This window comes from Osmerus eperlanus, chromosome 10 (genome assembly GCF_963692335.1).
Source record: "Osmerus eperlanus chromosome 10, fOsmEpe2.1, whole genome shotgun sequence".
Lineage (NCBI taxonomy): Eukaryota > Metazoa > Chordata > Actinopteri > Osmeriformes > Osmeridae > Osmerus > Osmerus eperlanus.
Genome location: NC_085027.1, coordinates 2,086,513 through 2,102,827, shown reverse-complemented (window position 1 = coordinate 2,102,827; position 16,315 = coordinate 2,086,513). Strand labels below are relative to the sequence as shown.

The 16,315-nt window shown below is 46.1% G+C and overlaps 2 protein-coding genes and 1 non-coding gene across 4 annotated transcripts; all 3 read left to right on the top strand.

Annotated features, from left to right (window-relative positions):
* The first annotated feature begins 2,737 nt into the window (after nucleotides 1-2,737).
* Nucleotides 2,738-10,356, top strand: gpatch1 (G patch domain containing 1). The gene is made up of 20 exons (XM_062471537.1): nucleotides 2,738-2,856; nucleotides 3,241-3,375; nucleotides 3,463-3,548; nucleotides 3,681-3,841; nucleotides 3,979-4,076; nucleotides 4,196-4,254; nucleotides 4,402-4,647; nucleotides 5,125-5,272; nucleotides 5,418-5,497; nucleotides 5,613-5,820; nucleotides 6,006-6,371; nucleotides 6,521-6,699; nucleotides 7,112-7,239; nucleotides 7,519-7,625; nucleotides 7,766-7,944; nucleotides 8,267-8,528; nucleotides 8,991-9,116; nucleotides 9,382-9,494; nucleotides 9,832-9,980; nucleotides 10,090-10,356. The coding sequence occupies exons 1-20, from the start codon at nucleotides 2,742-2,744 to the stop codon at nucleotides 10,115-10,117; spliced, it is 2,973 nt and encodes a 990-aa protein (XP_062327521.1). The 5' UTR covers nucleotides 2,738-2,741; the 3' UTR covers nucleotides 10,118-10,356.
* Nucleotides 10,357-10,491: 135 nt separating this feature from the next.
* On the top strand, nucleotides 10,492-16,065 carry LOC134028153 (WD repeat-containing protein 88-like). Of its 2 annotated transcripts, none has more exons than XM_062471539.1 (11): nucleotides 10,492-10,800; nucleotides 11,207-11,317; nucleotides 11,701-11,789; nucleotides 12,655-12,718; nucleotides 13,129-13,267; nucleotides 13,384-13,513; nucleotides 14,404-14,588; nucleotides 14,927-15,009; nucleotides 15,360-15,428; nucleotides 15,645-15,743; nucleotides 15,886-16,065. In XM_062471539.1, exons 1-11 carry the CDS (start codon nucleotides 10,684-10,686, stop codon nucleotides 16,018-16,020), a joined length of 1,221 nt encoding a protein of 406 aa, XP_062327523.1. In that variant the 5' UTR covers nucleotides 10,492-10,683; the 3' UTR covers nucleotides 16,021-16,065. The 2 variants fall into 2 exon arrangements, with proteins under 2 accessions (XP_062327523.1, XP_062327524.1); XM_062471540.1 differs by having other exon boundaries at nucleotides 10,763-10,800; nucleotides 11,207-11,331.
* A 49-nt stretch (nucleotides 16,066-16,114) lies between these two features.
* On the top strand, nucleotides 16,115-16,188 carry trnat-agu (transfer RNA threonine (anticodon AGU)). The gene has a single exon. It is a non-coding gene; the product is annotated as a tRNA-Thr (tRNA).
* Nucleotides 16,189-16,315: the final 127 nt, after the last annotated feature.

Below are 16,315 nucleotides of genomic sequence, written 5' to 3'. Positions count from 1 at the left end.
CAGCTTTACTCGCAGATATACTTCTTTTTTTTTAAATAGGCCTAAAAGAAACTTACATAGGCCCCTAGCTCAGGGAGTAGGGAGCGTGAGAAAACGCTAACTAGCCTTGCACCGCAGCTCGTGCGATATGGGAGAGAAAGCCTATACAGACAGAGAGACGAACGTACACTTTTACAGACCTACATTACAGGATATTGCCTCATTTTCCCGAACCTGCAAAGTGTATTTAAAGACCCCGGCTCACATGCACCTGCCTTAGTCAATGATTAAGTCATACGGTAAGATCCAATACCAACCCCATATTCTCATATTTAATATTTTACACTTTCCTGCCCAGGCTACATTGACTGAATATGATGACACTGAATGCTGATGTGGTGTAATTCAAGGGGCAAATGGGAGCACAGACGCGAGGTACATCAGGAGCTGCGGGGTTAGCACGCACGCCAAACTTCTGCCAGCGCGGGTAGAGTCCGCCACCTAGTGGACAGAATAGTGGCTATTTCTTTAGTGTGAGGCCTTGTCACGGGTATTGACAAGCGATTCATAAAATTCTTACCTTTACCTTTCTCAATATTATTAACATGTCGAATAAACAGTTACACTTCAACATCTGTTGATTATAACTGATGAAAATGACTTTCAACACATTGCAGAATAGTTCATATTTAAGTTCATATTCAGTACATAATTTAGGCACAAAATCAATCAATGCTGAGTATAATTTTTTTTGCAGATGCTCGCATCCAAACTGACATAAACCTTTCTAATTTAGAAGGGTGGGATCCTGTTGGATAGGCTGAGGTTGAGCATGCCAGCCTCATATCCAGGTCAGATCATGCTGAATCCCAGGTGAAATGCAGTGCAGACACTTTTACAACTGTCCTTGTCTGATCCTCACAGCCAATAGGGCTTTTATTGTGTCTCTTTGATGTGAGACGGCTGTTCCTAGTATTGGCGTAGGGCCCTTGGGAAAACATTTCTGTAGAGTCAAGGACAAAGCCAGCTGGCTCAAAGCCAGATGTCATAACGGAATTTGGAGTTCCATATCCTTATGCTGAGTGGTATAGTGCATCGTATTGAGAGGAAGTGTGTGGGCGTGTGTTTATATTGTGTGAGTGTGTTTTCATTCATGTGTGAGAAAGGGTTAAACTATCACTACAAGGCATTTGTTGAATTATCCATATCTCCAGGGGGTTTCATGGGGAACTGGGGGTCAGCTATCTACCCTTTCACAGTTAGAGTCCCCCCTCTGGTTTTGAAACAGGCTATTTTTCGCAAAAGGATTTGTCCTAAGGGACTGCATGGAAGGGAACTGGCACGTGTTGAGCACCAAGAGCAGGCGGGCGGGCGGACCCGAGTGGGTCTTCGGAGTGGGAAGTTAAACTATGGTCAACACCCAAGTGGTGTTTACTGTGCAGTGATAGGCCCAACCCTCAAATAACAGATAGCTACACTGAGACAGATGACTCATACTGAATTAGACAGCACTTATTGAAAGCGAACAATGTCTCATTCCAAGTGACCTTCACTAGGGGAGTCATCAAAGTAAACAAGTTTGACTTGTGGACTCACAAAACCTGATCGTAACTTGGTTTCCAAAGAAAGAAGTAACTAGGACAATATATAGCACCAATAGTGTAACCTCCTGAACCCAGATCGCTGGTGGTCAATGGGCACTGACTTTATAACTCAATTATAATTGAGTTATGAATAATAATCAATTTAGACCCAAACTTTAACCTCAAGGAAGGTCTAGAATATCCTCCAGGGGTCAATATTCCACCTCATATCTTGTTTCTCTGCTTGGGCTTCAAGCAAACTGTCATGGCTGTTGTGAGTAGAGAGAAAGAGGTGATTAAGGTCACGGTTACCCTTTAGGAAAGAGAGGTTTTAAACTTTTAGGGGGAGGCTGTATTGCGAAGCAAAGAGCGAGGAAGATTTTTTATTTTGTGTCTGGGGGCCTATTTGGCGCTGTCATCTGGATGTGATTTTTGCTGAGTTTGGTTTTCTTGCAGTCTTCTATTTTTTTTTTTTACAACAGCAGGAATGTCAATGATTTCAGGTTCAAAGCAAACAAACTATAGAGCACTGTGTGCTCTGGCTGAACATTTGATAACCACTGTTCTGCTCTGGGATGGTATTCTCCCACCAATGTCTCAGTCTGTGTGTTGCACACACACACAACCCCGCACACACACACACACACACATACACACACACACACATACACACACACACACACATACACACACACACACACACACATACACATACACACACACACACATACACACACACACACACACACATACACACACACACACAACCCCGCACACACACACACACACCCACACACACAGGCATTAGTGCCCCCTCTCTTACACTCTTTTTCACATGGATGTGATTTGTGGTTGTATTGTTTTCAGATCCTCCTCAGATAGCAGATATCATGTATATGGTGTGAAATATGAAAGTATATTTGGAAATACTGTAGGCTGTAGGTATATGCATGATGTACGGCAATAGACATTTCCGGGCAAAATAGGCCAAATAATTGATCGTATTTACATTTGTATAATATCTTTAAAAATAATAATACATAAAATCGTTATAGGATATGCAAGGCCTGAGGCTGAGACCACCTATGCCACGCTCAGGCAGACAACGTACGGGGGAAACAACTCGCAATTTCTATCGAAAACTCGTTTAGCAATTTAACACGTTGGGAAAAAACGTATATGACTCAATGGGCTTCCGTAGTTAGCGTAACAAGTGAAATAAACATGGCGTCCGACAGCGACAGCGATGAGGATTTTGTGACTTATGGCATACCTTTAGAGCCTCTCGAGGAAGGTAAGAACGTGTTAATAGTGCATCAGATTATGTGTTTTCCCATGCCTGTTCTAATAGTTATTAATGGTCAGGATAAATATCACTGGCCTTACTCGCCGCCCTAGACTAGTAGCTCTCTACTTAGCCAGCAAGCTAACCCGTAGACCATCCACTAATACTGACCCAGTTCATACCGTTGTAGGAAAGTGGGACAGTCGGAACACTGACTCTCGTCGGAATGTCCCTTAAGTTACCTAGCCAGCTGCCCCAAACCAAATCTTGTGGAGATGCCCAGTTAGTTGACCTAGATAGTCACAGAAAGGGAGTTGAAATGATCATCTTTTAGCACAGACAGTCATTTTGATGAATACACTGTGCAGTGTAATCGTGATACATGTTCTGCAGACGAGCCCTTGAAAAGGCCAGTTCCATTGCACGACCAGACGGTGAAGGATGAGAAGGGTCGCTACCAGAGGTTTCACGGAGCCTTCACCGGAGGCTTCTCCGCGGGCTACTTCAACACTGTCGGCACCAAAGAAGGTTTGTTCAGCCCGTTACATGGGAGGCACGAGTTAGAAGCGAAGCATACCGAATAGGATGATAGCAACGAATCGTTTCCTTCTGCAGGGTGGACACCTTCGACCTTTCTATCATCCAGACAGCAAAAAGCAGAGAAAAAAAATGCCAGGCCGGAAGATTTCATGGACGATGAGGTACGCAAGTATTACAAAAAAGAAATTTCCCTGCCAGACATTAGCCCTTGTCAGCCTAGACTCTTAACAGAGGCAGTTATGCTATTTACTGAATGGCATCACTTACTCTCCTCGTGTTACTGATCATTCCAGGACCTCGGGGAGCACGGTATCGCGCCCAGTGAGATCACGACCACTGATGAGTTTGCGTCCAGGAGGAGGGATCAGATCAGGGACAAGGCCAGGGCCATCACCTCCATGTCTGCCCCCATACCTGGCGACACGCTGCTGGAAGATCTGGTCACGCCAGCCAAGTAATAAACAAGCTTCATATTTAAAAGCCTTACTGTTATGATCACTTCACATGTTATAAAAGGCTCGTTGTGATCAGTGTGAAGACGCCGCAGTGACTTCCCTAACCGGTCAGTGTTGTCGCTGCTGTGATTGGTAGGTCGTCCATGGGGGTGGAGCTACTGAGGAAGATGGGCTGGAAGGACGGCCAGGGGGTCGGGCCACGGGTGAAGAGGAAGGCCCTTCGGCAGAAGGAGGGTAGGTTTTACCTCGGGTGCTAATACCAGCCATGTCACTACACATTCAGCTTGATCGATGATTATCTATAATCTCAGGTTAAAGAAGGCAGCGCTCTTAAAAACTCTTTCTGCTCACAGAACCAGCTAGAAAAGGCTATGGATGTGTTTTGCCACCAAACGGCTCGGAAGAATCTGAGGTAAGTGTTACTTACTTAGCTCACTAACACAATCGACCGTTTACTCTTGAACATACCAATATTACCATTGATATTACTATTAATAATTGATGTCATAAAATAGAAGACGTTAATAACTCGCTTCTCATAAAATCTTCTAACCTACAGGAGGACGATGGCGAGTTTGCCCCAGTGGATGTGACCTTTGCCCCCAAGGACGTAGTTCCGATTGACTTCACCCCAAAGGTGGATGTGAAAGGGCTGGGCTACCAAGGTCTGAACCCCCAGCAGGCCCTGATGGGTGGCGGAGGGTCGGGCAACATCAACCTGTTCACCATGGACTCAGACAGAGCCAGCAGCCTGTTCGGCGACAACCAGAAGGGGCCCAAACGCAGGGGCGGAGTGGCTGGACAGGTGATCACTGTTTTTACCGGACTCGTTGGATAAAAGACGTACAGAGATTTGATCCTGGGGCCTTGTGAAGTACGGTCAGGTGCTATGCTCTACTTCTACATTTAGTCATTTAGCAGCAGAGTGTACTTACTTACAGTAAGTACAGGGACATTCTCCCCGAGGCAAGTAGGGTGAAGTGCCTTGTCCAAGGACACAACGTCATTTTGCACGGCTGGGAATCGAACTGGCAACCTTCTGATTACTAGCCCGACTCCCTCACCGCTCAGCCATCTGACTCCCGCTAAGGCTCTAAGCTGAACTTATCCCCTACAGGAAGTCTGTGTTCCAGTACTGTGTCTTTCTTTCCACATGTAGTTCGTTTCTGATAGTTGGATTGGAAGTCTTGGTTTCCGGCCTCTTGCTGGACCATGAGGCTCTGGGGTCTGCTTGTGATTGGTCAGCCGGTGTGTGACCCAACACCTTGTGTGTCACCAACAGGCGTTTGGAGTGGGAGCCATGGAGGATGACGATGATGACATCTACCACCGCGACACCATGTCCAACTATGACAAGGTGCTGGGAGGGGAGGAGCCAGGGGACGGCCTGTATGGCTGGACCGCCCCCCAACAGTACAAGAAAAAGAAGGGTGTGTGATGGCATTTTAGGGTTGAAAGTCAGTGGGGTTCAAATGGTTACGAATGGGTGTGTACGGTTGTCAATGTTTGAGTTTCAACTTTATATGTAGGGGGGGGCGAACTCTTAATTGAATACTGTGCTAAATCTGTTTTCAGACTACAGCATAGATGCCTCTTACATTGGTAAAATTCTGGAAGGATTCACCCTCTCCTCAGAGGCTGAAAAGGAAAGAAAAGTATGTTCTTCCTGCGCCTTCATTCTCACAGAATGTCTGATCTTGACAAACCTTTCCCCTCACCTCGTCTGTTTGGTGTTCTGTCTGCACCCTACATCCCTACATCCCTCTCCAGATCTTCCCCCCTCCCATCCTGCCCAGGGACTACCGGCCTGTGCACTACTTCCGGCCGGTGGTGGATATGTCCAGCGTCAGCCCCATCGTGGCCCAGGCCTTGAAGACCTCCAGGGGCCACATGGCCCAGGAGCAGAGCCAGCCGATAGGCCGGCACCAGCTAGACTCAGCTCACCGGAGGGATATGCTGGGGGAGTCAGCACTGCAAGGTACATCAGCTGTGTGTGTGTGTGTGTGTGTGTGTGTGAGAGAGAGAGAGCGTGTGTGTGTGTGTGTGAGCAGGTATATGTGTGTGTGAGCTGGTGTTAGTGTGTGTGTATGCGCAAGAGCGTGCACCTGCACAGGCGTGCACGCGTATCATTTCTATCTCATCCATCAGCTTTGCTCTTCACAGGACCCAGCTCTGTGTTCGACCTTCTAAAATCTGAGGACAGAGAGAAACTTGCCTCTCTACGCAACACCACCGCCACCACACCCTCCAGCGGACCAGGACCTGCCAGCTCCGTCCCCTCGGCGGGGTCACACTCCGCCATGGTGTCTGCCGGCGTGGCGGCCGCAGCGGCCAGGGCCTCGGCCCAGAAGGCCATGGCCAGGAGGTTCCAGCCCCCTGGGGAGCAGGAGCACCAGGCGGTGACTGCAGCCTGGAGCGGCCCCACCGCCCAGGCCCAGGCCGGACAGGCCTTCAAGCCCTTCGAGAAGAACCCCAGCAAGCAGGCGCGCTACGAGCTCTACATCAACCAGATCAAACAGGGAGACAAAGGTGGACTAGAATCTTTTATAGTATTTCTCTGTCAGAACAAATACAGTACGTAGTATTTACAGTATATGTTCCCGTCTACTACTACTAGATAGGACGGGAGTGTCGAACTGGAGCATGACTGCTCTTCTTGTTCCCTTTGTCGTCCTTAGATGCTCTTGAACAGAGTCTGGACCCGGCCATGACGGAGTGGGAGAGGGGCCGGGAGAGGGATGAGTTTGTCCGCGCTGCCCTCCTCTACAAGCCCAGCAGCTCCTCCCTGTCCTCTCGCTTCACCCGGGGGAAAACTGAGGAGATCGGGGACAAGGTGGAGGTGACCCGTGACCAAGAGGTAGGCTGCCTCTGCAGGAGGAAGTGGAAGGGATGAGCACCAAAGCATGACACAGCAAAATCTTAGCTGTTCAATTGGTGTAGCAAGTTGCTGTGCTATTAGCAATAACTGTAAAGTTGGTAAATGTGACCAAGAGCGAAGCTCTCTCTGCAGGAAAGAGAGGTGATTCATGCTGTGCATGACACAGCAAAATTGTAACTTTTTAAGTCGTATAACAACGAAAGTATAGTCTGTTAATGGGAAGTACATGTCTGTGAAGTAAAGACCTTTTATGATTTCAATATATTTCTGAGTTTGTTTATCTTACTTTGGCACAGATAAATATTAACCACCATTGGTCTTTGCCAGTTTAGTTCTGAGTACATTTTGTAGCATTTCTCCTTTCTTCACATCTTTGTTTCCCCGTGTTCAGAACGACGTGGATGACAAGCAGGCAGCCGTGAAGATGAAGATGTTTGGCAAGCTCACCAGGGACACGTTTGAGTGGCACCCTGACACACTACTCTGCAAGAGGTTCAACATCCCTGACCCGTACCCTGGGTAAGACACACACACACAGGAAAACACACACACACACACACACACAGGAACACACACAGGAAAACACACACACAGAGGAAACACACGCACAGAGGAAAACACACGCACAGAGGAAAACACACGCACAGAGGAAAACACACGCACAGAGGAAAACACACACACACAGAGGAAAACACACGCACAGGAAAACACACACACAGGAAGACACACACACACACAGGAAAACCACACACCCGTGTCAAATACTTGCCATAACCGCTCTGTCGTTGGTTTCCCCAGATCTGGAATTGTGGGGATGCCCAAAGTGAAGAGGGATAAGTTCTCAGTCTTCAACTTCCTGACGGTGTTGGACAGTCCCACGGCCGCCACGGTGCCTCCTCCACCAGGTACAGAAGAGAACCTTGCCCGCGCCTCGGCTCAAGCTAACCGTGTTTCGTTCCCTACCGAACGCGAGCTGGTGGTGGTGTTAGCATGTCCAACGTGTACATCGTCTAGTGATCCTAGCTCTGTTTCTGTCTCCTCCAAGCCTCTTCCAAGCCCTCGGAGCCTGGGAAGAGGTCCAGATGGGACCAGTCTGTCAAGGCGGAGGAAGAGAAGGATCCTCTCAGCCAGTTCCTCAGCGCGGCTCGTAGCGAGGCCTCCGGGGCCTCCGGGGCCCAGGACGATCCAGCCACCTCAGCCTCAACACCAGACCCTGCCACCAAGGTACCGCTAACGTCCTGCGTTGTGTCAGTCCTTGTAGGAGGGTTTTTTCGTGTTTTTGCGGTTGTGAATTATTCATGGGCGCCTACAGTGAACCAGCTTTGGCTAATTGAATGCATGATGGTGGATGGCAGGATTAGCCGAATTTGGCTTCTATGCGGGTTTATGTTGATGTGCAAAAGTTAAAGACAATGTTGCAACAAAACCGTGTGATAACTTGGTTTTCGGGTCGCATGTGTTACGGCGCTAATGTTTTGTATGGTTCTGCTACTGTGTGAGCAGTGATGTTCTGCAACCATGTGCTGTTCTCACTGTCGTTCCACAGGAACAGCAGGAAGCTGGGAAGGAGGAGGAGGAGGAGGAGGAAGAGAGCAGGCCATCCATGGACCTGTTCAAAGCCATCTTCGTCAGTTCTTCAGGCGAGAAGTCATCCTCGTCTGAGGAGGAGGGGGAAGAGGAGGAGGGGGAAGAGGAGGAGGGAGAGGGCGGAGGAGGCACGGCTGACTCTGTTCTGGCCAGCCTGTTCAACATCAACCACAAACCTGCCGCTGCCTCATCCCGGACGCAGGTCAAGCCCGACCGCACAGGTGATGTAACACAAAGCTCACTGCTCTTTCTTACAAATCCTGGCGAGGATTCATAGATTTGCGTAACACTTTTATCCAAAACGACGTACAAGTAGTTCCTATAGAAGGTAGAAAAGAAGATCATGTATCAGAAATCCATGGTTCTACTTCCGTAGTTCTTTCGTTGGTCAGGATCAAGGAACAGTCTGTATTTACTAACCACATCGCAAGGTAACCACATCTCAGCTACCAGACTCAGTGAACAACAATAATAGTATCTTAACCACAGTGCAAAAATAACATCTCAATTAAATTTGTGCATGGTACAAAGCAGCAAAATCAAACAATTTTGTGAGTCACCCATCCTAAGTGCTTCTTTTGAAGCCAGCAAAATAGTAGTCAAGGTGAAGCTTTGAGAATATTGGAAAGTTGGTGAATAGATGACGACAGTGTTTAACCCTGTGTTGCTTGTCCTTATTCAAGAGCTGACCTCCACCAAGGCGCAGACCGCCCCTGCTGGCTCCGCCCCTGATGCCTCTGCCCCTCCCCCTCCGTCACAGGAAGAGGAGGAGTTTGGCCCCCGACTCCCACCCCCTTCATCCATAAAAAGTATGATTTATTATTTGTTATTTATTATTAGAAAGTTTCTGCAGTGCAGGGGCATAGGTTTGTTTTCAAATGTGGGTGGAACCAGAAAAAAATATAACTGGGTACGTGGCTGTTGAAATATTCTTTTCTTTTCTTTCTGTATAAAAAAAAAGGCATTTTATAATGAAACCTACTCCCCTGCTGTAGTGAACTTGAGTCCGTACATGTTAAACGTTTTCGATCAACATTTATATAACCAGACGCGGCTTCCTTTGTTCACGTTTAGCTGAAGGTAGCCGGCCATCCTTGAGTCCCTCTGCGAAGCTGGTGAAACACAAGAAGAAGTGCAAGGAGAAACACAAGGCCAAGAAGGTGCACAAACACAAGAAGGAGAAAAAGGTACGTCGGAAAAGAGATTCATCCTGGGTCGCCTCGGCAGCTCACTGGTTAGGACGCCTAGCGTACGAGCTGAGGACCACTCCTCTCCCCGGGTTTGATCCTGGCTCGGACCATTTCTGCATGTCTTCCGCTCTCTCTCTCTCTCTCTCCCTTACATTTCCTGTCAATCTCTGTCCCTGTCCAAATAACATCTTTAAAAAAAGACCCATATATTTAGTATAAAAGAGATTAATCCCAAACCAACTGAAGTGAGCCTCCATAAAATAAAAAGCCCTCCATAGCTACATTTAGGCCATTTTGTTACGTGGAAATCTAAAATATTTGTTCTCTTTTACAGCAGAAGAAGAAACAGAAGAAGCAAAAACACAAAGGGAAGAAGAAGAGTAAGAAGGAGGTGATCGTCATCAGCTCCTCTGACGGGAGCGAAACGGACAGCGAGGAAGACGGAGACTCTGGGGGACCGTCTACAGAAGAGCTGCTCAAAAGGTCATAGGTCATCACTAGCTGTAGCCCGAAAGGGTTCTGGGAAATGCAGTTTTATTTCTACTGTACTTTGCTTTTACTTTAAAGATATTGTCTTTTCTTTCTGTTCCAGGTTGAAAAACATTAGTGGGCAAAAGTGAACCTGAATCTCTGGAGGGACAATCTGTCCTCTGTGAGGACTACTGATGTTTGTACTTTGAGTCCTTTATTGTTCAGTATTATTGTTCAGTATTGTTCAATGCATAAGGACATACATTTGCCATGCGATGAATGTAATGAGAATGATGAACATGAGAAAAAAATATTTTATGACTGATATTTTTTTGTCAAGCATTCTTGTCGTCCCCTTAATAATAAATAATAGCTGATTTTGTCATTACGAAGTGTTTTTTTTCTGTGTTGCTGGTTTTTATGAAACTGTGTTGTTTTAACGACTTGCTCTCAATACTAGCTACTACATTGTTTTACAGATAGAGCAAATAATGTCTGTTCAATTAATGAGGATACATGGAAGAGTAAATTGCATTTTACTGTGACCACCCGCTTACACGGTTGCATCGATGTGTGTTCTTCCAATATTACCATAGTAACCCGCCCCCTGGGGTAGCAAACTTTGGAGCGAACTTGACTACCTTGATACAAGTAGCTACTATTTATGGAAACTAAACAGCGATACTATATCCGATTGTTCCGCTATAAGAAATAAATGGATTTGAAAAATATCGACCCTTTGTCGCTCGATGATACAAATGACGAGAACAAGGATGACAGTAAGGACCAAGAGAAGAGTGTTTCGCTTTGGGAGCATGAAGCGCTTTCCCAGGTAACCCGAGTCGATCATTCGGGAAATTTGCGAGCTAGCCCTATAGCTAGCAAAGCGTTTTCCAGATAAAACCTTCTGGTAAACATTAAAACAGAAAGAGCTTCGTAGGTGCATTCTGCCGTGTGAAGTTTCACAAACGTTTAAAGCTTCACCATCTGTCCAACATGCACGGATAGCAGCAGCGCACCAGCTCTGGCAGGTGGCCAAACTTCAGCCTAACTTCACATTTCTGACAGGGGCGTAGTCTTAACAGATGGTTATTGATTAAGTTGTAATTGGAAAGGGAAGCACTGTTTTCCATGATGGACATTCTCATTATTGCACCTACAACGTTTTGAGATTAACTGGCAAATCGTCAACCGTTGTAATGAGTAGCCATGTGAATGTTTGATTAATTTCTCTCCAGATTCCCATCAAGGTGTTCAGGGGTCATACAGATGCTGTCAGCAACTGTCACTTCTGTTTTGATGACACAAGAGTCCTGACCAGCTCCCATGACAAGACTGCCACACTCTGGGTATGCCTCGCGGGGTAATTACAAGCACGTCAAAGCAATATCGCACTGAGACAAATTATAATCCTATTAGCTCAGACACAGTTATTGGAATAATTTTATTAGGATGAACAAACGAATTCTCTGAGGATGGGTAAATCTCAGTGGTTAGAGTGCTTAACTGCAGATTATGAGGTTGCAGGTTCAAATCCCCCGATACTCCATGTCGTTTTTGGGATAAAAACTGCTAAATGAATAAAAACTCACACATTGCACAGTAGGCCTTTCCTGTAACTTGAGGGTATGATATATGTAGTTTATTGCTATTGATCTATCGCACCATCTGGAATACAGGCTTAGCCATGAAGCTAGCACGAAGCAAAACCAACTTCTTTGACCCCTTGCAGGATTCTGATACTGGGACCTCCCTCCAGGTTTTCAAAGGTGTGCATAAATCTGCCATCACTGAGTGTACCTTGGTTCCGAAGAAGAACAGGTGAGCTACCTAGCATGATACTGTCTGAAGCCGATGAACATGGCCCTTGTTTGTATGTAAATTTAAAATCAGTATGCCTCATGAATAAACAATATTCCTGATGCAAATCCTTTGCTCCCTGGAACATCACATTCTGCTGGATTAATCTCCTTGTCAGAATGCCTGTCAACAAATCGACTAATTCAGTGCAGTACAATAGTATAATTCTCCTTTCTACCTATTTCTAGAGTGTGTTTTCCATGTGAATTGTAGCATTTTGGCAGATTGAACCAATTCACAACAACATTATTACATTTACATTTAGTCATTTAGCAGACACTCTTATCCAGAGCGACTTACAGTAAGTACAGGGACATTCTCCCCGAGGCAAGTAGGGTGAAGTGCCTTGCCCAAGGACACAACTTCATTTGGCACAGCCGGCAATCGAACTGGCAACCTTCAGATTACTAGCCCGCTTCCCTCACCTCTCAGCCACCTGACTCCCTCCCATTATTAGCAACTGGAGTCAAGTGCTTTGTGTGTTTCACTCCCCATGGCCATACACATAGGTCTCCAATCACATTTTCCAGACCCTTTTTTTTTCTCTTCTTTTTCTTCTTCTGGCTCTTTGTTTGTGCTCTCCACCGGCACAGACACGGTTGCCAGGTAACCCTGGTAGTCGAGCTCGCTCAGTGAACTGTATCCATGGGTGCCCAGAAATGTAGTCTCCATAACCACAAAATAATTCACTGATTACAATTCACTGGCAATGCTACAGTGCCCCTTATGTTCCCACATAGCTGCTCATTGAATCCTATTTCTTGGGACAGCTGCTTTGTGTTTAATTAAGTGATTAGCGACTCCTCTGTCTTTCTCTTCCCAACAGGCTCATCACAGCATCGTTGGACAAAACCCTCGTTGCCTGGGACCTGGAGACAGGAAAGATAATAGTAAATCCATGCAGTTAGTCCTCTCACACTTCCACACTCGTCTCCTCGTTAGGGAGTCAGGTGGCTGAGCGGTTAGGGAATCGGGCTAGTAATCTGAAGGTTGCCAGTTCGATTCCCGGCCGTGCCAAATGACGTTGTGTCCTTGGGCAAGGCACTTCAACCTACTTGCCTCGGGGGGAATGTCCCTGTACTTACTGTAAGTCGCTCTGGATAAGAGTGTCTGCTAAATGTAAATGTAATGTAAATGTTACCCTTCTGTCAACACATTTCCACTCCTTGCACAGGCCAACAGTAGTTAAACACGATGGGTTTGGTTTTCACACTAAAGGTTGTGAATCTCTCGCATTGGTCATGGTACTTTTCGTTTCGGTAAAGGTCCTGTTCGGGTCTTGTCCCGCTGTGTGTTGCAGTGGACAGCACCTCATGGAGGCTTTGTGACGTCCTGCAGCGCTACGGGGGATGGGAAGCTGGTGGCGTCCGCCTCAGACCAAGAGAACGCCATCTACCTCACCAACACAGACACGGGAGAGCGGGTCTTTTACCTTAAAGGTAAACCTGTGATTCAGTAGTGAGAATCGTCCTTGTTGATTTTGTACACTGTATACTGTAGGCTATAGCTACAGGCCAGTCAAGACAAGATGGGTGATTTGTCTCTCTTCTTACAGGTCACCACAAGTCCACTATTACTCAGTGCAGGTTTGATCCACAGGGCCAGCGAGTGGCCAGCGTTTCTAACGATACGACTATCAAACTGTGGGACCTGGTATCCAACAAAACCACACTGGCTATAAATAGGTACAGAAGACTGGCGTTACAGCTACTCAGCATTTTTCAGATCAGGATGTTTACGTATGCAATTGTGGATACAACTCAAATTATATTTAGGACTTCGACAACATTACAGGCAGTGTAATACACTCTCAACCAATAAGAAAAAAAAAACTCTTCTAACCAAGATATCATTTTTTTACTAATAGTTATTTAAGGAAGACTTCCACATTATATGCATGACTGTCAAAGCAACTCAATACTTTCATCAATACACTTAAGTTATCCTATCCTCCCACAAATCTGCATATCATTGATTCTCGCGGTCATTGATTCCATTCATCACTTTCATTGGGCTCTGGAGGAGGAGAAAGAGGAAGCGTATTTATTAGTGGTTGAGGGCAGCGGTCTCCTTGCTGGCCCCCCTGGGCCTTGATCTGGGCCTGGGCAACGCCGCCGCCCTATCTGTGACATCACCACAGGAAGCTGGTCTAATCCCCTCACAGCAGAAAGACCCACTGCTGTCCGACCATGAGCCGAGAGATTTTACCTTAAAAAAGAAGTATAATAGTGTTTTGTTGCTGGGTGTCGATCCCTGCTGAATAGAGTCTGTGGTGTTGGGAAGGGATGTCGTGTTTTGATGTTGGATTATCCTTGTGTTCGCGTTGTTGTGGGTTGTGTTAGTGGGTCATGTGACAGGCTTACATCATGTCTGCCTTGATATGGGCCTAAGAAACGCCGGCCTTGCTTGCTTCTCACTCATTATCATCTGATTACATGGCATTAATGCTTTTCTGCTTGTCCTCTGAACTCTCACAATCAAGTTAGCGTATATCTTAACACTCTAAGTGTGGTTTCCCTCAGGCTACGCCACTCCATAACTAGTCCCATCCTGTTTCCCTGTTTCCCCCCCCCAGCAACCACACTAATGTGATCTCCAGCTGCAGCTTCAACCACAACGGCCACTTGCTTTGCAGTGCATCGTGGGACAAAACCCTGCAGTTGTGGGACGTCTATCAGGGGACCTTTCGCTCCTGTGGCGGGGCCATGCTGAGCAGGGGCCACGAAGGCAGCATCAGCTCATGTGTCTTCTCCAACGACTGTAAGCTTGAACTGTGTAGAGAAGCTTTTTGTCTTGACCTTCTTGGGAGTCCCACATCATTTTTTTGTACTACAATGTTACATTTTATAAAAGTGTTTGTTTTGATGTCTTGTGAATTAGTGATGTATTTTGGTTAAGGTGAGTGGGGGGGACGACATATTTGGTGTTTTTCAGAAAGTGTATAATGAAACCTACGTTCTTGTCAGTACCGACTACCAGAATTTTTACGTTGATCTACTTGCTTTGTAAAACCAATTATGGCTCCCGCACCATAATGTAACTTCTTTATACGGGATGAACAGTGTGTTCGCTCTATTTTGTTGATTGAATGTTACCAGCCTCTCTCCTGGTGTCGGGAGCCTTTGACAGGACGGTGGCCGTGTGGGACATGGCGGCCTTCTGCAGAACGCTCGTCTTGAAGGTGACCTGAAGGACGATTGTACTGTTTCTCCTCCACAAGCACATACTACTTTTCACATTTGTCCAAATGAAATGCGTAGCTTGCTATGTGTTAGCTTTCTCTTTACATTTACGTTTTACATTTACATTTAGTCATTTAGCAGACGCTCTTATCGCTCAGAGCGACTTACAGTAGGTACAGGGACATTCCCCCCGAGGAAAGTAAGGTGAAGTGCCTTGCCCAAGGACACAACGTCATTTGGCACGGCCGGGAATCGAACTGGCAACCTTCAGATTACTAGCTCGATTCCCTAACTGCTCAGCCACCTGACTCCCACCTGACTCTTTTCCTTACAAATTTTGATTTCCCAGGGACATTTGGATTGGGTGACTGATGTGTCAATCAGCGCTGACAAAAAGTGGGTAGCCTCTGCCTCAAAGGTGTGTGTCTTCAGTGTCATGAGCCATGACCCAACTCCCTGCTCAGTAAATGATTGACAAGAATAACCTAAAGTGCGTAGTCACTTTTGTACACTGTCACACGACTGTCAGTCGTGTTACTGGATTTCCAGCTTAGTACGACACAAAACTGTGGCTGTGATTTGAAATGTTTTCCCACTGTAATGCAACTGGATGTTTGTTTTATTGTCTCTGTAGGATTCAACTGTAAGATTGTGGAATATAGAGAACTCTGAACAGATACCTGAAGTTATTGAGAGAAGGAAAGCTCAAGGAATGGGCTTTCACGTACTAAAGGTTGGCTTACTTTTTAAGTTAAGAACACTTGATGAAACTTTTGATAACCCTTACTATGTAAAGTCAATTATGAATTTATTTTGGTTCCTAAAATAACTGTTAACAAATACAAGCAGAGCACCCTTTTAACTGTTCCTTTCAGTGTGAGGAGTGTGGAAAACCGTTCTCCCTGTCGAGAGTGGAGACTTCCGACTTGATCACGAAGTGTGTTTTCTGCCGATTGAAGACACCAACCAGATATCATCCACAGCCGCCTCCTCTCTTGTCTATTAATTAAATTAGAAAATCGTCTACACACTATGACTATGACATAATAAAACCTTTTAATGTGTCACGAATATGAACCGTTTTATGTCATTAGAGTTCCGGGCGGCGCCGTGGCTTAGTTGGTTAAAGCGCCTGTCTAGTAAACAGGAGATCCTGGGTTCGAATCCCAGCGGTGCCTTTTAGTGATGAGAGTTTATAAAGAAGTGAATTTCACTGGCGTGTAGTGAATAAAACTACGGTAAGTAATAATTAGCAGGTCACGAATAATACACAATCACGTAATTATATACATTTAAAACAAATTT